Genomic DNA, 27446 nt, shown 5'->3' with positions numbered 1-27446 from the left:
ACAACGGCGTTGCCCACAATGCTTGTATTTTACATGATTATTTCGAGCAGTAGAAAATTACAAGATTGTAATCCCATTGAGAACTGTTGGGAAGAGCTGAGCCGGAAAACTGGTAACCACGTCCCTAAACAAGCTATTGCAGCTGAGTTGCAGCGCCTTCTAGTCACAAGTTTGGATGAAATCACGGTGGATAACATTATTAACCTCTTTAACAGCATTCAACGTCAACTTGCAGAAGTAATTAGAGCGCGAGAAGCACGAACCAATTACTGACGCTAATTATAATAATTTGATCTTATATTTTATCATTGTATGTTTTGATAATATTCTAGTGTGATAGGTAAAAATGCTATATTTCACATCTTTCTATAGGTGTCTGATAAAATTGTTTTCTGTTCGAATAAATCATTTAAAATGTTGATTGAAATCTGTCTCATTATATAAATTACAATGTAAGTGTTCAACACAATATACATTTTTTCAGTTTAACAGCATAAAGTATATTTGCATTCACCTCAATAATTATAACCTTATTTGTTGCAAAATCTATTATGGTAAACATATTTAATGTTGAACTTTGTAATGAGTATGGATTAAATCCATTTCAACATCTGGTATGTGTAATATGAACTTCATTTTATGAGAGGCTGAATCTAGCAAATCAGTGTCCGTTAACTATCCAGCTTCTCGTCCTATGACTAAGAAAATACGTTAAACTCATAGCACAAATCTTGATAAAAGCTAAAGACTTTAATGACGTACTATTTTGTGATGATAAAATGTTTTCATCGCCCCGTCATGATCTAGTTATTTTCTTCTGTGCCCTTTGATCGATCAGTTTTGAGAACTTATAATGCTTAAAATCATTTTTCAATGTCCACTGTTGGAACAATACAGTAGCCTATCTTGTGTAGCCTTGTACTTAAATAGAAACAAACAAAAGCCCTCTTCTTCCAAAGTAATTATTAAGAAAAATAACAAGTTATTCCGTATAAAATTTAATGATTTTGTAAATTATACAAACGTTAGTGTTTCAGTCACGTGATATTTTCTGTACACCTAGTACTTCTTTTTGTAGTATAGGTCTTTGAGCACAGAATAGCCATTACACAGCAATCTGTAGTTCAGAAGTGAAGCATAATTCTTACGGAACTGGTAGAATGGATTTAAACAATAGTATTTCTTACAATATAAACATAGTTGAAAACGTTACAAAAACATATTCTCAATTGGAGAACCATACAGATAAGGAAACTTTGTTAATTAAGAAAATTCACGATGGTATTATTGTTTTCATTCTTGTAATCATCATGCTTGCTATGGGATGTGATATCACGTTATCTCAGGTATGTTCGGCTTACTGATATGTATATGTATGCATAAATAGGTAGATATTTGCGTATATAAGTTTTGCTTTCTTACACTTAATTTACTTGAGTTATACTATAGTCGTTTTTATTTGTCAGATTGTTAATTTATGTAATTTATGTTAATTTCAGCGGTTTCTTACCACTCTTAATGGGAATTTTTTGCCAATTTTATAAGTTAATAATTTCTAAGGATTCTTTCTCATTTTATTGAAAATATTTGAGCATAGCTAATTAAAATCAAACTGTATATGTATTTAATACGAAAACAAATTTCAGAATATTGTAAATATGCGTACATAAATATCTCCTTTGGAGAAATACACCTGATTCACTATCAGGAAATTTTAACTTGATTAGGATTGAATAGACTAACCATATTAGACACCACGTCACACCACAATATCAAAATTTGATATAATTCATTAAATACATAGCAAAATAGGTGTAAATATATAGCTTATATCTAAAACAAATATAACCATTATAATATTAGGAAACTTAACAGCAACAAAGAAGCAACAAAATACTGGAATTTTAGGAAAGATTTGCTTGCTTATTTGTTTTTGAATTTCGCACAAAGCTACTCGAGGGTTATCTGTGCTAGCCGTCCCTAATTTAGTAGTGTAAGACTACAGGGAAGGCAGCTACTCATTACCACCCACCGCCAACGAATAGTGGGATTGACCGTCACCTTGTAACGCCCCCACGGCTGGAAGGGGGAGCATGTTCGGCGCGACGGGGATGCGAACCCGCGACCCTCAGATTATGAGCCGCACGCCTTAGCTCTCCTTGTCAATAAAAGGGTTAATACTCATTACCAACCGTTCTGAGGTACATTAGGCCTAAACGCTTTCTGAAGAATACGGCAGTGCAACACTACGCGGTACTACAACTACTACCATACTGTTAGCATTACTATTCAATAACTAACTAGACCAAAATTTTAAAGTTAAACGTTACTGTTAAATAACTGTGAAGAGAATCTACACTTATACAAGTTACATGCAACGAATAGAACTAGTTTATAAAAATGAAATAGAAACCCTATAATCCGAGCACTTTCGAAAGCGCTCGGATTATAGGGTTTCTGTTTCATTTTTATCAAGATTTCTTGGACCTACGTGTTTTTACAACATGAATATAACTAGTTTATAATAGTCAAGAAGTGGTCAAAATGTATGAAAAGTCCTTTAAATTAGAATATGGGTGTCAATCAAAACTATTCTAATTTGTAGTATAGTATTAGTAGTTTTTATTAGTCTATATAAAATGTTGGAATTGATCAGTGAAACTTGTATTAATTTTCATGTATCTACGTTGCTTCACATGACTTTCACCAGTCATACCACTACCAAGTTACATATGCATGAATTAATGATTTTTGATTATGTATGCACACATTTACAAACTTTTGCTGATTAAGATTTTGTAATCAAAGGATTTCTCATGATTTTTTTTTTCTTTCAGAATGTTGACTAAGCAACATGCAAAGTAATTTTCATTTAAGATTAAAAATACTTTTATGTATTAGAACATTTTCAAATTTCACATGTGAAATATTCATAACTTGCAAGTAATTATCACTTATTTTTTAAGAATAAAACTATGTTATTTTCACTATTGAATCTGTCACTGTAGATATTCAGTACAACTCAGTTCTTAAACTTATGTTTCGAGTAGCACAAAGCTACTCGAGGGTTATCTGTGCTAGCCGTCCCTAATTTAGTAGTGTAAGACTAGAGGGAAAGCAGCTAGTCTTCACCACCCACCGCCCACTCTTGGGCTACTCTTTTGCAAACGAATAATGGGATTGACCGAATTTTATAACGCCCCCACGGCTCAAAGGGCAAGCATGTTTCGCGCGACGGGGATGGGAACCCGCGACCCTCAGATTATGAGTCGCACGCCTTAACACGGAAAGATTTGCTTTAAACTTCACTAACTTATAGAAGATGTTGTTGTTTTTTTTCAAGTGTTCGGAAAACATTTTTAGGTTTTAGATAATTTGAGGTAATCAGAGCAAACTTTTTGTGATTACCCCGGTCAAGCTGAATGCTTGAAAAAGGTCTGCACTAACAGTAATTATTAAAAAACTCACACTTAGATGCTAAAAATATCCACGAAAAAACAGAAGGTATAAACTGTATGAAATAGAAGATCAAATAGAAAAAAATCACGTGTTGCTACTCTCAACCAGCCTAACTCCAAACAATCTAACAGAACTATTCTGGCCATCTCATGTTATTCAAAACCCAAATATGTTTCATGGATACTTAAAAACACTTTAATCCTTTACGACTCGGTGCACACTTAAAGCAAATTTTCCTTGAAATTTCCTATTCAAATTTTAATAAAACTATACCCTTAGAGATATTTTTTATTCGCTATAGTCAATTATACAGTGCCGCAATATAGACGTTTTAAACTCAATGTCACACTTGTGAGTTTATAAGAAACCCCAGTACTTGCTCTAACTAACAATAAAAAATTCACTTCAGCATAAAACAAGACCGATCTCTTGTGAAAATCAAAATACGTTATGTCTTATACAATGCAAGAGTATATTGGACAAATCAGACTGCCCTCACAGAACGTTTTAATAACTACGGATTCTCTGTGGAGACTTAAAGTGATGCTGTTTTTGTGCTATGCTTCAACATAATATACTTGGTTTGTAATATTTTCGAGTTAAACTGATTTGCTTAAAGAGTATTAGTTAGGTCCATTTTATAACCAAAAAATCGACAAGAAATATTAAAAAGTAGTACCTAATTTAGTTGAAACTAACTGAGTTTCATCAGGGAACTTAACAGAACTAATTTAATGTGTAACATACGATTAAAACACCCTGTGTGTGCTGTTCTTCTGTATGCTGGCTTTATATCTTTATATCCTGATTAAACTGGCTTTTTCCCATAGAGATGGTATCACTTCTAAACAATTCACTTCGGATTCGGAATGAGAAATGTCGAATTTACCCATAACGACTAGGGTTACCCTTGTGATTAGTTATTTTCATTCATTTATAGGAAAGATCACAATTCCGAGTTATTATCCATTCCACCATTGGAAAACACTGCTGTCGATCTTCATGCACAAGATGTGTTTGTTTCTCACTCTTCTTTTCTCAGTATTTAGGTCTAAAAGCCCCGGAGGGTCAAATTCATTAACCTATTGCTCCCTCCAGTACGTTGGTGCACGTCTCCTGATGAATATATTTGAGAAATGCTACACGAGGGCCCCATAAACTCGCACTTTCCTTGGCCCCATCTCAGGGCAAATTCCATGTATTTTTTTGTTTGTATTTGAATTTCGCCAAAAGCTACACGAGTGCTATCTGTCCCTAATTTAGCATTGTAAGACTAGAGCGAAAGCAGCTAGTCATCACCCACCGCTAACTCTTGGGCAACTCTTTTACCAACGAATACTGGGATTAACAGTCACATAATATCGCTAGCACAGCTGAAAGGGCGAGCATGTTTGATGCGATTTAGTACCTATTGTTTTTTGTGGTTGTTTAAATCAGCATTTGAGTAACAAATTAAAATTTTATTTTTAATTTAGTATTGCAATCTCATAATAAGGTAAGTTTGTAAGTTCCTTTGGATAACGATTTTCTCCTCTTTCGATTCAAATACAGATCTGGAGTAAACTTCGTCGACCAGTAGGTGTAGCCATAAGTCTTAGCTGTCAATTTCTTCTTCTACCCCTGACTGCCTTTACCTTAATGAACATCTTCCATTTTCATGCGTTGTTTTCGATTGGCATGCTAATAGCCTCTTCCTGCCCTGGAGGAACTGTATCCAACGTTTTCACCTATTTCTGTGATGGTGATGTAGCACTGAGGTGAGTTTACCAAAGGTGCAATGACACTACGTTCATTCTACAAATTGTTCTTACCCTTTGTTTGCTAAAAAGTCTAATTTATTCTATACGTTTTGTAATTTTCTAAAAGTGAGAATTAAACACATGATTATAATCTGAATAAAATTAATGTCTGCCAAAATATGAATTTGGGAGTCATCAAATGTTGAGAGAAAAAAAGGAAAGGAGGAGTCATGTTTATAGAATTCTGTTATTTGTGTTAGTAACTAAATAATAAAATCATGTTCAGATATCACGGACAGCAGCAAGTATAAGGGCTTATAAGCCTAACATTTGAGTTCAATTTCATATCGTGGACACACAGTAGATAGTCTTTGTACATTTTTTCCTTATAGGAAAACAAGAACAAATAAACAAGCAATACTTCCAAAGGGCTATGCTTATACCAATGTGATTTATTTATATGGGGGACAGGAAAAAATAATTATGGTTTACTTTACACCAAAACTGGGAAGACACGTTTAATTGAACCTTTGTGTTTTGTTTGTTTTTGAATTTCGCTCAAAGCTACATGAGAGCTATCTGCGCTAGCTGTCCCATATTTTGCAATGTAAGACCAGAGGAAAGGCAGCTAGTCATCACTACTTACTGCCATCTCTTTGGCTATCCTTTTACCAACGAATAGTGAGATTGAACGTGACGTTAAACGCCCCCACGGTTGAAAGGGCGAGCATGTTTGGTCATGCCGGGTCTGAACCTTTGTGATATAAAGTATTAATATTGAAAACAGAGAACCAGGTTTAAACCCTTGAGGTTTCTTCACATGAATCTCAGGAAGCCTTTAGTACTTCTTTGTACGGAGAGAAAGGAGCTAAGTTTGTATTAGCATTGCATCCTAAATTGTTGTTTTTATTTAACGTACTTGATTCAGCGTACACGGAACTTGAGATATAGATTTTACGACAAGCAACATATTTCTATAATTATTCATATGCTGTTTTATAAAGACAACTAACTCATTGTTTTAGGATTTTTTACCTGTAACTGCTGTAAATCATCGTCCTTTTTTACTATGTTCATGTTTAGTTGTTTGATCTAATTTAACGTAAAATGTAATTTTAACAATCGATTGTAATTTTTACTACCCGCATTCTCCTTTGTCATAAAAGATTTTACTGCCTTTACTTATGTTATAAATAATTTTACAAATTATGGACAAAATAATTATGGTCATTTCTTGATAAGCACGAAGATAAACAATGGGTCATCTGTAGTTTCTCCCTCGCTAATATTGAAACCAGACAATGTGATAAGCCTCTAACATACTATTGAGCTAAAAATATGTGGTTAATTTTCTCACGTAATACTTTTTTCGCTATTTTATTTCATTCATGTATAACAAAAATCAAATATGTTTTAAATTCAGACTACACTATAAATATATATATTATTGAAGAAAATGACCTACAATTATTTAATGAAACAAATTCACGGGGGAAAATCTAATTTATTATTGTTTATATAGTTGGAAGTTAAGCACAAAGCTACACAATAAAATATCTATGCTCTTCCCACAAAAAGGTATCGACACCCAGTTTTTAGCGTTGTAATTCCGCAGACATGCCACTGTGCCACTGAGCGTTCTGATTTATTAGTATTGTTATTTGTACTGATAAAATGCTTAAGAACTTTTGTCAAGGTATTAGTAATGTTGAAAATTGTCTGCTGTCGCTGTGTTGAGAACGTGTATAAACGAAAATCAAGCTCATCATAAAGTGCACAATTTAACAAAAAAGTAATAAATTACGAAAGCTCAAACAATTTTCTATAAACTAAAATTAATAACTAACCTGGAAAATAAAGTATCAAATAAAGAAAAGGAAGAATCAACTTACTTATAATTATATGTACAACTACATCGCATTTTGATTGCTACATAATCTGGAATTTGTATTTCAATATTTTTTAATTTGAAACTCTCAAGGAATTTTCAACTACTTATAATGCAATGTTTTATTTTGCATATTTGTGTACAAAACGTATAATAATGTTTAGCCTAGTCATGATGCACAAACTTCATAAAGTTAGATTTAAAATTTATATTCAAATTTACTCTTGTTCGTATAGTGTTACTATGACTACAGTTTCAACTGTGGTAGCCATTGGAATGATGCCTTTCACTCTTTGGATCTATGGTCACTCGCTGGACACCAAAGGGATTATTATTCCTTACAAAAATATGGCGCTGACACTGGTGGTTATCACAATTCCGGTGTGTGTGGGAATACTTATACATTGGAAACTTCCTCGTGTGGCAAGAATTGTAACTAAGGTATTATATCTGCGAGAATTTTGATTATAATTGTTACTAAATACAAACAATATACAATGAAATAAATGAATCAGTTTGTTTATTTATGTGCAAATTTCACATTTTTCAGAAATACGTTTTGTTTCTTATTTTGTACTGATTTTTGAAAACGAAAAAAGGAAGTTTTTTTTTCTGTTTCGTTTGTTCATCTCTTTTATTAATTCCTTAAAATTAACTTATTCATTTATTTCGATAAGTTCTTACCTCTTGTAGGATATACAGCTAAAGCAACAACCTAATGATCTGGTTTTAGGGAGTAGCCTAAAGAGCTATTGCACAGTCTATGCGTGCTACTGGCTTACTTAATGCAATTTTCTAACACAATCAGCAACAATGAAGAACATAACCAAGAGATGCCGCTGTGGATTGTTAACTGTCCGAACAAACTGTTATGTAAAAAGCATCATGCAGCTCGTACAGCATAATTAGTGCCCGGCATGGCCAAGCGTGTTAAGGCGTTCGACTCGTAATCCGAGGGTCGCAGGTTCGAATCCTGGTCGCACCAAACATGCTCGCCCTTTCAGCCGTGCGGGCATTATAATGTAACAGTCAGTCCCACGATTCGTTGGTAAAAGAGTAGCCCAAGAGTTTGCGGTGGGGGTGGTGATGACTAGCTACCTTTCCTTTAGTCTTACACTGCTAAATTTGCTAGCGCAAATAGCCCTCGAGTAGCTTTGCGCGAAATTCAAAACAAACAAACAAACAGCATAGTTAAATCAGAATTATGATTTTTACAACACAGACTTTGGTCAAACTTATGCTAATAAAGTATATTCACCACATTGAAAAACTACAACAGAAGAATTGTTACACTGTTGAACTGAATGAAGTGCCATATTTGTTTGTATTACATGAAATCTCCATTTCTTTCAGAAATTTTAATTATAGAAAATAATACTTCCACCCTTCTGTTGAAAAGATTCCATGATATTGCAGTTTGGTTTTATATTTTAATTGTAGAAGCTTTGTAAAATCAAAATAACATCCGATGATTGGTTTGAATATCGTGCGAAGCTACTCGACGACTATCTGCGCTAACCGTCCGTAATTTAACAGTGTAAGACTAGATTGAAGACAGATAGTCATCACCGATCACCACCAAATCTTGGGCTACTCTTTTACCAACAAATAGTGAGATTGAACGTACATTATAATGCCCCTACGGCTAAAAGGGACGAGCGTGTTTGGTTTGATTCGAACTCACGACCCTTGGATTGCGAGTCTAGTGCCTAAATCACCTGGACATGCCGCGCCGACATCCGATGAAGATCCAGATCTTCTATCGATCAAAACGTTATATTAACTGTTAATTTACCACGTAAGTTCCTATATCATTTGAACACTATCATTATCTGTCATTTGTTTACAATTTCTTTTGGAATGGTAATTAAATTCTGGAATAAGAAAAAATATATTTGTTATTATAATTATTATCATAAGATCGAGGAATGAGAAATATACACAGAACAAGTTTATCTCTCTTTTTCTATGGTTATTAGTTCGAGAGTTAAGCATTAGTTAAAAGTAAAAAAAAAAAAAAAAAAAAGGAAACACTAGTGCATGTGACTCCTTAAATTAGTGAAAGTGACAGACAAACTCCTAATATAATTACTGTGAAAATATATGCACCCGAGACAGGAATGTAAACTGGTGATATTTTAATTTTCTTTAAAGGTCGGAAGTTTTTGTGGATTTGCCTTCATTGTGATTCTTGTGGGGATGCAATACTTTATCTTTCCGAAGATGCTTGGAAACGTTCTTTGGCAACAGTGCGTTGCCTCTTTAATCTTGCCAATGCAAGGTTTTTTATTAGGATATTGTGGAGCAGCAGTATTCCGACAGTCGGCGCCAGTGAAGAGAACCATCGCTATTGAGGTTGGAATACAGAATACGGGTGCAGCATTAACTGTTTCTGCGTTATCTTTTCCATTTGAAGTAAGAATAAGTTTGTCCTATTTAAATCACGCACGAAAGTCAACTATGAGTGTATTGTATCTAAATTTTTCATCATAATTATGGCCACTCAAATTAAACTTAAATTATGACAAGAGGCCAAAAGTGTCTGTTTTCATTTTAACATTTTTTTCTCGGTTCATATGCAATTGCTTGTTTTTCACTTTATCTCAGAGGTAGATTTGTTTGTATTTTATCAGGTACAAAGCTATATAATGAACGCTATCTGTGCTGTGGCCACCACGAGTATCGTAACCCGATTTTTAGCGTTGTAAGTTCGTAGAATACCATTATATCAGTGGAGAGGGGATAGAAAATGCAGAACATTTTAAAAACGAATGTAGAACGTTGAATTGTTGCACAGGCGCGTAAGGCGTGCGACTCGTAATCCGAGGGTCGCGGGTTCGCGCCCGCGTCGCGCTAAACATGCTCGCCCTCCCAGCCGTGGGGGTGTATAATGTGACGGTCAATCCCACTATTCGTTGGTAAGAGAGTAGCCCAAGAGTTGGCGGTGGGTGGTGATGACTAGCTGCCTTCCCTCTAGTCTTACACTGCTAAATTAGGGACGGCTGGCACAGATAGCCCTCGAGTAGCTTTGTGCGAAATTCCAAAACAAACAAACAAGTTGCACAGTAAAATTAACTTTTTTTGACGGGTTTCTACCGAAACAAGTGTTTATCTCTTTTTTTTAAAGTATGCATGTTTTTAATAAAGCTAATTTTATTGTATAGCAGTTCAACGTTTTGTGTTGGTGTTTAATGTTATGCCTGTACAAATGTTCCGTTTAATTATTTGTATGTTAAATACATTAAATTTGCAAATCATCGTTAAACATTTATATTTTAGTTGCGCTTAAATTACACTTAAAATAACAAGTGAAGAGAGTTAAAGAATTGTTTTCACCAAAAATTGTTAAGTTTGTCATATAATGAATGATTATTTTGTATCGCTCTGTTTCAAATGTAAGATACACACAAGTGTTGACTATAACTTTGAGGCCTTTGTCTCGCAACAAAATAAGGGCTTGATACCAAAATAAAGATTTTAAAGTTTTATCAAAACCAAAAAATCCTGAAATATGAGTTATGCGGTTTGAAATAATTTGATATTAAAATTAAGTAATTATTTAACAAATAATTTGCTGTTTTGTGGCTACATAACAGGCTCATACATATAAATATGTATTTCTTGGGTAGGTTCAGGATCAAGTTCTGCTCTGTCCCCTTCTGTTTGGACTCGTCCAATTCTTTGCCTGCTGCTTAGCAAGTTTAACGTACAGGATTTACAAAAAATGGTTCAAAGTCCAGATGGTTGAAGAAGACAAAAATTTGGAATACTTAGGTCAGGTTAAACTTGAGCAGTCTCAAGATGAATGACATGTGTAAAGAAAACCTTTTTTTAAAAAAAATTCTTTTGGTGGTACTTGCAATAATCTAGACTGTATCTTAACATTTTGAGTTCAGTTAATTAAGTAAAATATTTCTTTGCCATCCAAGTTTCGGCTTACGTGTTCATTGTGGTTATACGCTGGGCATCGAATCTCAAGAGAATCTGACAGTATTAAGAAAGAAAAGGAATGCAGAAAAAGTAAAATCTGTTGCAAGTAGTAATTGCATGCTTTAACAATAATGTATAAATATTCCACCAGTAGCAGCTTTCAATAAACGCATTATTTGAACCATATCAATTGAACAGAAATGGATACTGACCATATTTTACGTAAGAACTCATCCTATTTTCATACATTTGAAGATAATTAGTAGATATGCAGATAAACAACCCTGTATAAAGTGTGATTGCTGTTCCAACCCTCATATGGTCGATCTTCCTTGTCTAGGTTATCTTTGTAATCGATACATTTAAATTTGTGATATATGTTTATAACACCAGCAAATGAAAAAGCAGTTCAATTTTCGCGAAGAAAACGCATGTTACTCCATTTTATAATCTTGCGTGGTGTTTTTGGAAACTTTACCGATAAACATAAGTTTTTAATAGTGTGGGCAAACAGGAGACAGCTCCTTGAGTATATTTATAAACGTCACTAATATTTCTTTTAGTTTTTAAACAATTATATTTACATTTTTGAATTATAAGTTAGTTTTTCATGTTATAGATTGTTTTACCCTTATAAGACAAGGTAATAACAGCACGATGTCTAGGTACTTTATACATGGATGAGTTACTAAACGTATTCAGATAATTACGAACTATTCTGACAAAAGCATGTATCGGAAAGATTTTTTTGTATAATAATTATCTGAATTATTGAATTCCTTATGCAAAGCTTCCTAAGTGTTAGATATGCTTTATGTACGTTGAAATAAAGCCTTAACCAAGTTTCTCTTATGAATATTGGGTAAAAAGCTTCTTAAATTAGGATACAATACGATAAACGTATATTATGTAAAGCCATTTAAAGGACTGCGAACAACACCCAATTATTGTTTTGCATTGTAACAATAAAAAGATTAGCCAAAGATGTTAACCTAGAATCTATAGCAGCATCGTAAATATCATGATAAAAATTAATGTTAAAGAAAAAATGAGGTTCTTTTGTTGTAAAGTTCGTTAATTTAAAAAAACAGTGACTTAGGAACCCTCAGTTTATCAGAGTGGTTACAAATCAGATCAGCATTCAACTGTACAGTTTCTTCTAACGACATGTTTGTACAGTGACTAAACATTAAATCTGATACAACCAACAATGCTCTCAAACTTTAATTATTGTATTACACTGGATAATTCAAATCTTTCAACATATATTCAATGGTAGTAAAAGTCCAGAAGTATCTTACCAAACATTTGTAAGTTATAATCTTAGAAATCACACTTCACAATGAACATACTTCTTTATGGATCTCAAAACTGAAAAACTGCCTGATGGTTAAATATATAAAAATTGTTTTTCGTTTGAAATGTTATCAATTTTAATTTAGCATCTTTTCTATGAATAAGGTTACGGTGTAGCTTCATGACCTTAACTGGACCATTTACAATTGCTTCAGTCCTTAAATGTTCGTTCCAAGATTATAGTACTATTTTCTTAATTATATTTAGAAATAACAACAATATCATTTTTTACTTAAATTTGTCAAACACATTAATTCTTCTGAACACTCATTTAGAAATAATTTATATTAAAATTATAATTATCAAAATAATTTAACTATATATCACTAATACGAGTTCTACTAGTTTTAAGCAATTGACCAGTATTAGACGAAATAGATTGATGTAACAATAATTGCAAAATATGTTCAAATTGTACAAAATAATCTCCAGTTCTTAACTTTCAGAATACTAAATTACAAACAAATAATAAATTCAAGTTTTCTTTTCGATATCGTTCAGAACATACTTTGAATAATTAAAATAACCATCAGGTTGTTCTACAAACACGTTTTCATGTAATTGTCTTCTCATGTTGTTCAACTGAACCAGTTTTTCCTGTTATCATAAAAGGATATTGTTAGTTTGCATTTCAGTAAAATGTCTGAAAAACATAAACAACTTACTTGATTCTTCAAGAACGTGAATCAAGTTAGCAGTTTAGGTACTTATAGCATCTGGGCAGATGACCACAAATTTCAAATCCGTTAGGACAGTTTTGGTATACTGTAATAATAGCCCAAGTAAAAAATCATTAAGTTTGTTTGTTTTAGAACAAAGCTACATCAAGATTATTGCTATGTATACCGCAGGGAATGTAACCAGGTACGTCCATAGACTTATCGCTGCCACACAGGTAGCCAGATCTTGAAGAAATAAAAAAATTCATCTTGTTTCATGTTCTACTGCAAATATAATAAATGAATTTGTAGCTTTTGGTTATTTAAGAAAAAGTATTAAATTTAATTTTAATCACAAGAGTCAGTGAGGATATAACACAGGCAACATACTTGGGCAATAAGACAATAATTAATAAATAATTCTTGTTAGGCCTCAAATCAAATTAAATAGCACCATCAATGGGCGAATCTGTGTAGTTAGAAAACAACATTTAACAAAGATTAGCTCTTGCAGAAATAACAAGTTTGTTTTGAATTTCGCGCAAAGCTACATGAGGGCTACATGCGCTAGCCATTCCTAATTTAGCAGTATAAGACTAGAGAGAAGGCAACTATTTATCACTATCCCTCACCAACTCTTGGGCTCCTCTTTTACCAACGAATAGTGGGACTGACCGTCACATTATAACGCTCCATGGCTGAATGATGACCAAAACAGATAATGAAGAAGACAGCGCTAAATTGCCGAAAGTACATTTTTTGCTGGTTAAATTCCAATAATTATGAACCCAGTGTCTAGTTCTGGAATGGTATAATGTAATTTATTCGCCAAATTAAACGATTTTTTTCGGGAATATCAGTGTTTTTCACACGTTCTGAACTGTACGAACACTTTCTGTTCCTCCTATTTTTGGTTATTTGTTTATAAACAGTTTATTTATCGTTTAATATACATAAAACATTATGTAGATGTGTGTTAGTATAATATTTTTAATATACTATACTTATATTAGCCTAATAGTGATACTTTTTATGTTATGAGCAAGAAACCACTCGGAACGCAGGGGTACGAACACTTTCTGTCGCAACTGGATTTTTTTTTTTTCTTATATTGTAATGCATTGATAGATATCATTCAATTTCTATTCCCATCATCGAGCACATCCTTTCAGCCATGGAGCGTTATAATGTTACGGTCAGTCCCATTATTCGTTGGTAAAAGAGTAGCCCAAGAGTTGGCGGTGGGTGATGATGACTAGGTGCCTTCCCTCTAGTATTACACTGCTAACGTAGGGACGACTAGCGCAGGTAGCCTTCGAGAAGTTGTGCGCGAAATTCAAACAAAGCAGTCAAATGCGTTTACCAGTTTTCCTTTTTTTTTCAGTTTGCTTTATAGAGGATATTTTCAGTCAGTACAGTATATTTCATGTAAAAAATAATGATGTTTTTCGTTGATAGACGGGAGCTTTTCTAAATTGGTCATATACTTGGTCTTATCCTATACATTCTTACGTTTTCATAAGTTCACTTAGTTTCAGTATTGTTCACTTAAGTTAAAGCTCTTCAATAAAACTATTTTAATTGTTTAAATTAAGAAAAAAATTAAAAGAAGTAAAAAGTTCGAGCCAGTTTATCGTACGAGCCTTATACCTTTCATTCTTCATATGAGCAGTGAATTGAAATTTTATCATATAATTGTAATCCTAATTACGCTATATATGAAAACTTTAAATTATGTTACTTGTGTTTGCATAAAACATACAGTTTGAAGATATTTCCAAATTACCTCTATGTTTTTTTATTTATTTATTCTTTTTGTATTTGTAATATGTCGTACTTGTTACCATATTATATTGAATATTTACAAGCTAATTCGCGTGAGTGCTAGTAGCTGTTACTTTTCGCTGTGGCATCGGTTTTGCAGGGTCGCGTTGGAAAAGTGGAAAAACAAAATGGAGAGAATATTGATGAAATTGAAGAAGTTATACAAGACGTAGGAGTGCCAAATGAAGATGTCACTAAAAGAAGAAACATACAGGTGCCTAAAGATAAATAACACTGTCTTTGTACCGGTAATAAATTACTAATTAGGGCGAAACTCTTGATGACAAGAAACCCACATGAAATAAAAATGAATCTCAGAACGGCTGCTATGAGTATTAACACTTTTATTGATAAGGAGAGAACAACGTTTCGACCTTTCTAGGTCATCATCAGGTTAAGAAAACAAACGTTCTCTCCTTGTCTGTTTGTTTTGTTTGTCTTTTTAATTTCGCACAAAGCTACTCGAGGGCTATCTGTGCTAGCCGTCCCTAATTTAGCAGTGTAAGACTACAGGGAAGGCAGCTACTCATTACCACCCACCGCCAACGAATAGTGGGATTGACCGTCACCTTGTAACGCCCCCACGGCTGGAAGGGCGAGCATGTTCGGCGCGACGGGGATGCGAACCCGCGACCCTCAGATTACGAGCCGCATGCCTTAGCTCTCCTTGTCAATAAAAGCGTTAATACTCATACCAACCGTTCTGAGGTACATTAGGCCTAAACGCTTTCTAAAGAATACGGCAGTGCAACACTACGCGGTACTACAACTACTACCATACTGTTAGCATTACTATTCAATAACTAACTAGACCAAAATTTTAAAGTTAAACGTTACTGTTAAATAACTGTGAAGAGAATATACACTTATACAAGTTACATGCAACGAATAGAACTAGTTTAAAAATGAAATAGAAACCCCATAATCCGAGCACTTTCGAAAGCGCTCGGATTATAGGGTTTCTGTTTCATTTTTATCAAGATTTCTTGGACCTACGTGTTTTTACAACATGAATATAACTAGTTTATAATAGCCAAGAAGTGGTCAAAATGTATGAAAAGTCATTTAAATTAGAATATGGGTGTGAATCAAAACTATTCTAATTTGTAGTATAGTATTAGTAGTTTTTATTAGTCTATATAAAATGTTGGAATTGATCAGTGAAAATTGTATTAATTTTCATGTATCTACGTTGCTTCACATGACTTTCACCAGTCATACCACTACCAAGTTACATATGCATGAATTAATGATTTTTGATTATGTATGCACACATTTACAAACTTTTGCTGATTAAGATTTTGTAATCAAAGGATTTCTCATGATTTTTTTTTCTTTCAGAATGTTGACTAACCAACATCCAAAGTAATTTTCATTTAAGATTAAAAATACTTTTATGCATCAGAACATTTTCAAATTTCACATGTGAAATATTCATAACTTGCAAGTAATTATCACTTATTTTTTAAGAATAAAACTATGTTATTTTCACTATTGAATCTGTCACTGTAGATATTCAGCATGTTTGAACAACCTCTTAACTGCTGTGAAAATTAGAAAGTAAATATAAATTATGTTTTCTTGTTTTATAATAACTACAGATTATAACTCAAAAATGCAAATAGGTTAAATATCATAACATTATACATATATATATATATATATATATATTGTTTCTATTATATTGATCTTTAGCCACTGCTGATTAACATTACAGGAGTTACAATGATGTGGTGCATCTGTTCTCCTTTTATCATATCCAAGAATATCAACTGGCCTTTACAAAGTGACCTATCTTGGCTGTGTTTCAGTGAACTAGTGATGGTATTTTGTGAAGTACAGTCACACTTTAGTTATAATACATTGTTACTATTTACAATTCAGTTCTTAAACTTATGTTTCTTGAAACAATATAGTAAATAAGTATAGCAGGTAATTGTATCATCTAGTTATGAAAATCTTTGTACTTGTCTGCTACCTTGCATAGGTTACTAAGCCTTTTGAAAAGTTGCAGGAAGATATGAAACAATTTTTTAAAGTTTCATATACACATTTGAAGCAACCAAAATATAATAAATCACTATATCTATACCACAGGATTCCACAACTTATCTTGAAGTCTTGTTTGTAAAGAAGGAAATGATGATGTAACATCTGAAAGTGGCTGAGAAAGCCATTAGAGGGACATTCTGTGCTTTTGATTGGTTACTTAAGTAATTATATATGAGGAAGCATTTCTAAAAGTGTTAAAAAGTCAGCAGGGCTACAATGTTTGATTCAGTAGATGAGCAATGTATTAACAAATAGAAAAGATAGAAGGTTCATATTATATTCTAACTTGTCAGTATGGGTAATTTGAGTTCTTATTCATATGAAACTATAGACTTTATATATTGACCATAAAACATCCAATTTGATCTAGTTCTGTATTTAACATACTTTGTGACACAAAAAAATCAATATTTAGGTGTATTTTTAACACGTGCTTTTAAATTAAGAAATTAACTCATGTATAATACTAAAATTTGAATTATAATTTACAATGTGATGTCCACCAGTGAGATAGCAGTATGTTTTCAGTTTTACAATGCTAATATCAAGGTTTTGATTCCCCTTAGTAGGCAGAGCAGATAGCCTAGGTGTGGTTTTGCCATAAGGAAACACACATGTATACAATTTTATATCAAATTTATAAACATAACTTCATAAAATTACTTCTAGATTATATGAATTGTAATCCATTTACAATGCTAGCTGATGTATTCATAATAACTACTTATTTCAAAATTGAGTTAAGCCTTTTATTAAGATTATTCCAGATCATTTCCATTTTATTTGTTTGTGCTATTATTAATTCAGTAGCCATATAAGCCATTTCTTAATTTTTTTCTTTCAGTGAAGTGATGACAAACTGACCAAAAGAATCACCTATACTGTCTACCTGTTAAATTCACTGAAAAACTTTCCATCTCCAAAATATTGATGGTTAAAGCTGGATGGATAATGAAATTTGTTAATTTAATAGTTATTAAACTCATTAATGTACTATACAACCAATCAATAATTTTAAGTAGTGAGTTTCAGAGATTTATATAAAAATAAAATAATTTGCACAACAATGGATTCCAGAGTCACAATTAATAATTTACACCACAAGTTAGATTGCATAGTTAATGATTAATGATATTCAATTACAAATTGTACTTGTAAATTGACCTTTCACTCTATGCTACCTTTCAATTGGAACAATGGTAAGTAAATGTCAGTGATTGACAGTAATTTTTAATGCTGTATGTATATCTTCACAAAATTTAGTAGACTTTTAGTGATGATTCCAAGTCTTAGGTATATAAAAATTCAGAATTTTTTAATGAAGTATTTTGACTAAAGATTTCTATGAAAATATCAAGTCTGTTTCATTACTAGTCTGAGTGAAAAGTGATTTTCATGTCATGGTTAAAAACTATTCTACTTCCCCAAAATCTCAAATATTATTAGTGTAATTTTTAGAATCTCGTAAATACACTTAGAATGTTTGTAAAACTATATCTTGTCTGTTATCTTCTTTACTCTAGCCATAAGGAGTTTATCAATATGACCAACCTTGTGACCACCATAAAAATTAGGAAATAAATATAAATTGATTTTTTCATTCTAAGATTACTACAGATTATAACACAAATGTTTAGTCTAAATAGCTTAAATCTCTTATCATTATACATTTATATATTTTTATTATATTGACCTTCTAGTTGTTACTGTATTCAATAATCTGAAACTGAGCTGTAATCTTTACAGAACGACCCTGTCTTGACTATGTTTTTGTGGACTAGTATTTTGTAAAATATAGTCACCTATATATAGATTATACTATTTACAAAGAAGTTCTTATATTTGTATTTCTTGAAATATAGAACAGCACATGAAGTGTTATTATGGCCTCTGTATTTGGTTGTTTTTCTTGTAACTTTCCAAACCTTAAGAAATTTCACATGTGGTTGATGTGAAATGAAATAATTTTTTTTAAGGTTTTATATAGATATTTGAATAACCAAAAAATAATAAATTACTTTTTCAATACCATAGAATTCCATTATAATTTATCAAGTTTAGTAACTAAGCTGTATTTTGGTCTAAAAAAAGTTTAATTTCAAGCAGGCTAAAGACACAACCTACATCCTTGAAATCTTATTTTAAAAGAACAAAGTGGTATCCCAACACATGAAATGGCTGAGAAAGCCACAAAGTGGGCATTCTGAGTTTTTGATTGGTTATTCACATGTCATACACAATAAGTGTCCATGAGGGAGCCTTTGCAAAAATGTGAACAGTAAGGGAGGTCATTGTGTTTGATTCAGTAGATTAGCAATATCTCAACAAATAAAAAAGATAGGAGATTCTTGTTTTATATCCTAGATTGATAATATCAGTAATTTGAGTTAGTACTTTGTATAAAACTATAGAGTTTGTTATTTTGGCATGGTAAACATCAAATTTGGATCAGTGCTTCATTCAACAAACTATGATACACAAAAATTAATATTTAAGTGGTTTTTAATATTCACCTTTAAATAAAACAAATGAATAATGTATATTACTGACATCTGAATTACAATTTGCAGTTTGACACTAAACTTATTGACATAAATTTATAAAATAGTAGTTCAAAAATATTTTGAATGCAAGTCAACAAACACAATCAGGGTTCGAAATTTTCTACTCAAAGCAGGACATGTCTGTTAAAAAATTAAGTTTGACCCTCACTTTCCCATCTATCACCGGACATCATGAACGGTGGTCATATTCCTAACATATCGGACACAAATACATCGTCCCCTCAAAAATAAATGACGCAAAAGCTGTGTATGCACAGCCCAAAGAATTTGCTTAAAAGTATATTCTATAATGAGTGAAAAATAGCTTGCAAAATTTAAGATTTAATTTAAGAGAAAAAAAAAAAGCAAATTTTAAAAAACGGTCATGAACTCTCACAAAATGCGCTTTTTAGGTCGCCTTATCCATGCCATCCCAAATAGTCACGTGACTGCTAAACATTCATGATGATCTGACCATGGCGTCTGATAGTAAAAAAACGCTAAAGTCTCACGTTCTATTTCAGTTTGGTTTCACAAGCAAGACTAATGAATCAGAAGACAATATTATGGAACCCCGAGTGAAAAAACCCAAGCTTGTTGACCGAAACCCAAGTGTTAAAGCAAAAACTGTTACTGCTAGTACTGACGCTAAGTCTACTCGTTGTTTCCAGGATGAATGGAATAGAGGCCGACCATGGCTGGAGTATAATATTGCTACCGGACTGATGTTTTGCTCAATTTGTCAGGAATATGACCAAAGTAGTGGAAGGCAGAAGAACACCTTCATAACAGGATCTTCCAACCTGAGAGCAAGTGCTGTTATGGAGCATGAAAACAGTTGCACCCACAGTCTAAGTTGCAGGGGCGTAGATTTTTTACACCCAATGGGGGGGATGATTTTTGCAACCACTTATTGCAAATTGGTAATCTCTGATTATGCAAACCTGAAAGCTGTAAACATGCAGTCACAGAGTAATCTTGTTGCCACGATACTTGCATGTATACTTAGGCCTACTGACTGATACTTATGAACTATCGCTTAGATCAAAAAGCTTAGAAGCACGCCTATATTAAAGCCTACATCTAGGCCTGTTTTGTTTGTTTTTGGAATTTCGCACAAAGCTACTCGAGGGCTATCTGTGCTAGCCGTCCCTAATTTTGCAGTGTAAGACTAGAGGGAAGGCAGCTAGTCATCACCACCCACCGCCAACTCTTGGGCTACTCTTTTACCAACGAATAGTGAAATTGACCGTCACATTATAACGCCCCCACGGCTGGGAGGGCGAGCATGTTTGGCGCGACTCGGGCGCGAACCCACGACCCTCAGATTACGAAGCGCACGCCTTAACGCGCTAGGCCATGCCGGGCCTCACATCTAGGCCTAATTATGTAATTCGATTGGTAAGAACACGAGAATCACAAGAACAAACACACAATTTGTAGGCCTGTGATGCAATAAAACAATTCAACAGACCAAACTGTAGGGGGGGATGATTGTATGCACCATACCCCCCACCTAAAATGAAAGGGGGATGTACACCCCATCCCCCCAGGATCTATGCCCCTGCTAAGTTGTCAAGCTAAGACAGCAAAAGAAACACCTGATTTAACACCCATGATGAAAATATTGAGCAAACTTAACCAGAGAAAGATCGTTTGCTTGTGCTGTTCAGGACTGCCCTTTATATGGCTTTGAATGCCAAACCATTCAGCGATTTTCAAGAGCTTCTGTTGCTGCAGGAGTACAACTTTGGTATGAACTTAACAGAACATTATGCCAATGACAAACAAGCAGATATCTTCACGAAGTATATTGCAGAAACAATTAGAATTAATGTCCAATCTCGTCTGCACTCCACATTATTCTTTGGCATTATGACTGACGGCTCAAAAGACACTGCCAACATTGAGCAAGAGATAATCAATGTAAGATATTTTGACAGTGATTGTTATCCAGTAACCCACTTCCTGTGTCTGCAGTTAGTTGAGAAGGCTGATTCTGAACACTTGCTACAAGCATGTAGTTCAGGTAAAGGTTTCTTAATTACCTGGGATGAGAATTTTCTGTACTTATCCTGAATTCCAAATTAAGAAAAATTAAAATGGACAATATTTCATGTACATTTGTGTTTTAATTTAGGTTTACATAGTCATTCCATTATTAATATACATCAGTGAACACTCAAGCATTTTTCAATTGATTTAAACCAAGAAGAACCATATATTTACCACTGACAGAATTGGAGCTTAACTTAGCATTACTAGTGTAATAGATAATGGAGCAATTGGATTTTCCAAAGTACAAATTTACATATTTTTTTTTTTACAAAAAGTAACTAATATTGGGTACTAATTTTTTGTACTTGCAGCATTGTCCATATATGGCAAGTTTCTCAACTGGCTTGAATCAATTGTATGCCTGACAGCTGATGAAGCAGCTGTCAATTTTGGCACAAATAAAGGACTTGTAAACAGACTGAAGGTGCAAAAACCTTATTTCATAGGGATCCACTGTGTTAGTCACAGATTGGAACTTGCAATTAAGGACATCCCTTACCTTGATAGTATCCAAACCTTTTTAGAAAACCTATGAATGTTTTATGACAATTTGCTACAGAACTGGGCTGGCCTCAAAGAAGTTGGTAAAGCCAACAAAAGGGACAGGAACCCAGTGGGTGGCCTACAAATAGCACTTTCTGCAGTCAATTTCTCATAACTGGCCAGCTTTAGCAGAGCATTTGTATCAAGTAAAGCTGCATTACAAAGGTGAACATGGACATAAAGCTGCAGGATTATGCAGTACTTTGACAAGCCTTAAATTCATCCTCTACATGGACATACTCTTGGCAGTTCTGCCTGTTTTGACATCTCTTAGGCTCAAAATGCAAGACAATTCTGCTACTGTGAACATTGTTTCTGACAAACTAGGCCTGGCATGGCCAAGCGCGTAAGGCGTGCGACTCGCAATCCGAGGGTCGCGGGTTCGCGCCCGCGTCGCGCTAAACATGCTCGCCCTCCCAGCCGTGGGGGTGTATAATGTGACGGTCAATCCCACTATTCGTTGGTAAAAGAGTAGCCCAAGAGTTGGCGGTGGGTGGTGATGACTAGCTGCCTTCCCTCTAGTCTTACACTGCTAAATTAGGGATGGCTAGCACAGATAGCCCTCGTGTAGCTTTGTGCGAAATTCCAAAACAAACAAACAAACAAACAAACAAATTCTGACAAACTCGCTGTTTGCAAAGAGAAGCTGGGCAATCTGAATCATGTTGAGAGATCCCACAAAATTGTTAAAGAGCTCACAACATGTGAACAAACTGGCAAGTGGTTACTTAGAGGAAAGGTGATTGTTATTAGTGGTCAGACAAGGGCCAGAGGCTCAAAAAGTGCCACAAAAGAGACAGTTGCTGAAGCTGTGGCTGAAGAAACTGCCATCTTCACAGGTAAAATTGTCACGTATCTGAATGAGAGATTTGAAGAATTTGATAAGGATTTTATTGGTGCCTTTCAAATTTTTGAACCAAGCAACTGGCCTAAAAGCAAGGAAGCATTGTCATCTTATGGCCATAATAAACTCCAGATCACTTTGGTGCTCTGCTAGAAGCTAAGGGTTTCAACATTGCAGCTGATATTTGCCAAGCTGACTTACACGAGACACTGCTGAAAGCCACATGATTTGCCAAATTGGATGAGTCCCTGAACAGTAGTGCAAGAGGATTGTGGGCCCACATGTTAAGTCAAATTACTGTTGAGGATGGTAAACCTTTCCCTGGATCAACAGTTTTGGCCTTGGTATGTCATCTGCTGAACCAAAACGTGGATTTTCCCAGATGACAGTTATTAAGGATGACTGGCAGTCCAAAGTAATAAATGATTCTCTCAATGACTTGATGACAATAAAACTAGCTAAGAATAAGACCTGTGAACTTGCAAGCACAGAATTACTGTGCAAGTCTGTAGAATCTTGGTGGAAGGATAGTAAAAAACCAGACGATTTGTGAGTCCACATGGAACTCACACACATAGAGACAATAGAGATACTGAGTCTACATCAGCTGATGTCTTAGTGCTGGATGACCAAATCTACCAGTTTCATTGATGTGTCATGTTTAATGCATACAAGACTTTTTGTCACTTGCTTTGAAATAATGTTTCAGTGCCATAAGTAAAATGATTCTGTTTTATATAATAATTGTCTCTACTTGATTTTTTGTTTTTGGTAATGTCTGGTGGCAATTTTGAGGTGTCCTGCTAAAATTTCAAATGTCTGGCAAGTTTCACTGTCCAGCAGGACATGTGTCCTGCTGAAAATTTAGAATATTTCTACCCCTGACAATAATGTGACCTTTGACTCATGTCTTGTCGTGATATGGTTAAATGAACAAGTTATTCAGCAATCAACAGTTTTTAAATGAATAAAGATTAATGGATATTAGCTTCCCATTACATTTTTGTTAATTGAAGCATTCTTACCTTGCACCCCTCAGTATGGATTCCTGTACATGGTGAGGGGACCACCCAGGGAAGGTTCTGTTCTTTCAGTTTACCTCCTCTGGGATCTAGACATCTACCCACTTGTTTGCTGTGCGTGGCAACCCGTGAAGGGGAGGAGAAGATCCTAATGCTTCAGGACTCCAACCCTAACACACCACTTTGGCCTTGAATTCCTGTAGACATGCAGCCTTGGGGTGGCACCCCTTGGGTCAGTCAGCTGGTCGACTTGGGCTAGAGTCAACCAAATACCAATGTTGAATGTTCTCAACAGGTGTTGTGGACAATGTATCTGATACTGGTGTTTGGGTATAGTGTTCACAAAACCCTGGTGTTGCTGCAATGTTCGTGTTTGACATTGTAGTGCATCCTCTTGTAGGGCTCCATAGTGGTTGGGATCAGTGGACACCGAAATTTCCTTTTTTTATTATGGATCCTCCAAATAAAAACTTGAATACAGTAGTGAAAAAACAGTCCATAGGTGAACAATCAATTCTTGAAGATTCTTAGTAGCAATCTTCAACATCTCTAACACCTGTTCTATCTTATTTTCTTATCCTACACACTCTTTCAGACAAACCTTTAGGACAAATGTCTCCGTTTTTCATTCAGAAGGGTATAGAGGGACTTGCTGGCTCTCCAAAGTCAGTAAAGAAGCTTCGATCTAGTGACATATTTGTGGAAACATCCACATCTTAACACAGTGTACTACTCTTGCATTCAAAAGTAATTGGGGATATATGTATTGAGGTGACACCTAATACTACTTTCAATTCATCATGAGGAGTCATTGTTGAGAGGGATTTGAAGAACATCCCTGAGTCAGGTTCTCGCTGGTTTCTCCACTCACAAAGATGGAATTATGATGTTGACCGATATCCTCAATCTGGCATTTACATCACCACGTCCACCTGCCACCATCGAGGCAGGTTATCTTAATTGCCTGGTATTGCCATACATTCCAAACACTCTTCGATGTTTCCAATGTCAGCTGTTCGGTCACTCAAAGACATCATGTCGTGGTTCCTTAATGTGTGCTTGTTGCAGTAGCAAGGACCATGATGCCTATAAGTGTAAGACAGACCCTCATTGCATCAATTGCAATGGCTCTCACCATCTTATTTTGTTCTTGCCCTAAATGGTTGGAAGAAAAAGAGGTGCAACATTTGAAAATGATTCATAACATTATTTATTCTGAGGCTCGAGAGTTGCTGTTCACCACTTCATTTCAGATGTATGCTGCTGCCCTTTATTCCACTACTACAGTGTGAGTGCAGACAGATCTCTCTGTGCTTCCAAAAGAATTGTTCTCAAAACAAATGAAAAGTCTTTTGACCTCTATGGTTAAAAAAGTTGATGAATCAACTTCAACATTCATCTCTGCCCCTAACATACATTCCAACAAATCCCAAGATCCACTTCCTTTGGTTTCTGCTACAGGCATATTCTCAGATACATTTTCTCCCATCCCAAGATGCAAAATGATCATTTGTTCATGTTCTCATTCACTAGAATCCTCTTCCAACAGCAAAGACCTTCCCAATTGATCTAGGGCAGGATCCATGGAGGTTGATAGACTCCCTCAAATAAAGACAGTAAAGAAAAAAGACATGGTCATAAACATAAGGGTTCTCCACCCAATTTGCCTACACATGAATGAAAATGGTCACCTTGATACATTGGAGCTGTCAAGGTTTACATTCTAATCTGGATGACATCAAAACATTGATTGTTTCCCACCATCCTATATGTCTTTCCTAACAGGAAACATTTTTGAAACCTTCCGATACAGTCACCTTTTGGTGGTTTTCTTTGTACAGAAATGACAGGCTGTGTGATGGACATGTGTAATGAGGGGTGGCACTGTTGGTTGATCAGCACGTGCCTACACTGTCTTTGCCACTCGACACACCCTTGGAGGCCATAGCCATCCATGTTTCCTTGGGTTATACCATCGCTGTTTGTTCTCTTTACCTGTTGCGTGGAGAGACCTATGATCAATCATACCTTGATGCTCTCATTGAATAGTTGCCGTCTCCCTTTTTAATCTTGGGAGATTTAATGGACATCACCCCCTTTGCAGAGGTGCTGATATTGGTAGGAGGGCTTGCTCTGTTGAACATATGCTCTATGATCACAACCTTTCTCTTTTCAATACTGGCTCTTCTACTTATTTTCATGCTCCTAGCCAATCCTTTACTGCTGTTGACATCTCAATTTGCTCTTCTTCACTATTCTCCCATTTTTCATGCAGAGTTGACAATAATCCACATGGCAGTGATCATTTTCCTGGAATTTTGAGAGAGACTGGCCATGGTCAATGCCACCTGACCCACTTACTTTGATGCTAGCTGGATCAAGTAAACTGGCCCTCTTTTACTGCTCTTGCAGAACTTGATCCTGCCATCATTTCTAAGCCATCAATAGATGACTGTCTGACAGCAGTAACTGACTATATTATACAAGCAGCTGCTCAGTGTATTCATAAAACCTCAACATGTTTTCCAGTATATCCTCATCCTTAATGAAATCCTGCCTGCCACATGGCACAGGAGGCTCAAAAACGGGCCTGGGATACTTTCTGTAGATGTCCCACATTCTTGAACCACATCGCTTTCCAGCAGGCCCACGCATATGCTTGGTGGGTAAGACGCCAAAGCCAGAAGGAATCTTGGATTAAGTTCATAACCAGCATATCTTCTACCACTAGTTCCAAAGTCATATGGGACAAGATTTGAAAGGTCAGTGGGCAACATAATTCTGTCCCCCTCTTGATCTTGCTTTCTGATGGCCAGGAAGTAGCTGGAACCCAGAGCATCACTGATACTTTAGGTGAAAGCTTTTGCCAGGTATCTAGAACTTCTGCTTCTTTCTCTAACTTCTTAGCCATCAAGACTTGAGCAAAGGGATCACCTCTTTCCTTTTGAGCTGATTGTCTCTGTGACAATAATCTTCCCTTTACACTGGTGGAACTCATACTGGCCCTTCATCAGTCTGGCAGTACAACAATTGGACCTGATGATGTACACTATGAAATGCTGCGCCATCTATCTCATGCTTCTCTTGCTATTCTTCTGATTGTTTTCAACCAGATATGGCAGGAGAATGTTTTTCCTGGCACCAGGCTATTGGCCTACCTTTCTATAAGCCTAGGAAGGATCCCAAGATTCCTTCAAACCACCATCCAATTGCTTTTACAAGCTGTCTTTGTAAGACCTTAAAGAGAATGGTTAATGCTCATCTTCTTTGGTTCCTCAAATCAAACAAACTCCTTGCCCACCTAGTGTGGGTTCCAAAGATAGCACTCCACAGTGGACCATGTGATTCGACTTGAAACGTCAATTAGAGAAGCCATTCTCAAACAACAAGATCTTGTATCAATATTCTTCGACATTGAGAAGGCTTATGATAAAACATGTAGGTATGGGATTTTGCGAGATCTCCATATATATGGGTTACATGGCCATTTGCCCATTTTTATTTAAAATTTTTTAATGGACTGGATATT

At 34.9% G+C, this 27446-nt stretch overlaps 1 protein-coding gene across 6 annotated transcripts; it reads left to right on the top strand.

Moving 5' to 3' along the window:
- Positions 1 to 839: 839 nt before the first annotated feature.
- LOC143237496 (sodium-dependent organic anion transporter-like) lies at positions 840 to 18813 on the top strand. 6 transcript variants are annotated; one of them, XR_013020105.1, is made up of 7 exons: positions 840 to 1346; positions 5011 to 5216; positions 7323 to 7527; positions 9241 to 9501; positions 10716 to 10860; positions 14956 to 15069; positions 17752 to 18813. XR_013020105.1 is itself a non-coding variant. In XM_076476831.1 (6 exons), the coding sequence occupies exons 1-6, from the start codon at positions 1161 to 1163 to the stop codon at positions 17757 to 17759; spliced, it is 1011 nt and encodes a 336-aa protein (XP_076332946.1). In that variant the 5' UTR covers positions 841 to 1160; the 3' UTR covers positions 17760 to 18106. The 6 variants fall into 6 exon arrangements, 2 of the variants coding, with proteins under 2 accessions (XP_076332946.1, XP_076332945.1); XR_013020108.1 differs by lacking the exon at positions 840 to 1346 and adding an exon at positions 4705 to 4840 and having other exon boundaries at positions 17752 to 18106; XR_013020106.1 differs by lacking the exon at positions 14956 to 15069 and having other exon boundaries at positions 841 to 1346; positions 10716 to 11238; positions 17752 to 18106.
- Positions 18814 to 27446: the final 8633 nt, after the last annotated feature.

Source organism: Tachypleus tridentatus, chromosome 13 (genome assembly GCF_004210375.1).
Source record: "Tachypleus tridentatus isolate NWPU-2018 chromosome 13, ASM421037v1, whole genome shotgun sequence".
Lineage (NCBI taxonomy): Eukaryota > Metazoa > Arthropoda > Merostomata > Xiphosura > Limulidae > Tachypleus > Tachypleus tridentatus.
Note: the sequence above shows the minus strand (reverse complement) of the source record. Positions and strands in the feature narration are given on the sequence as shown.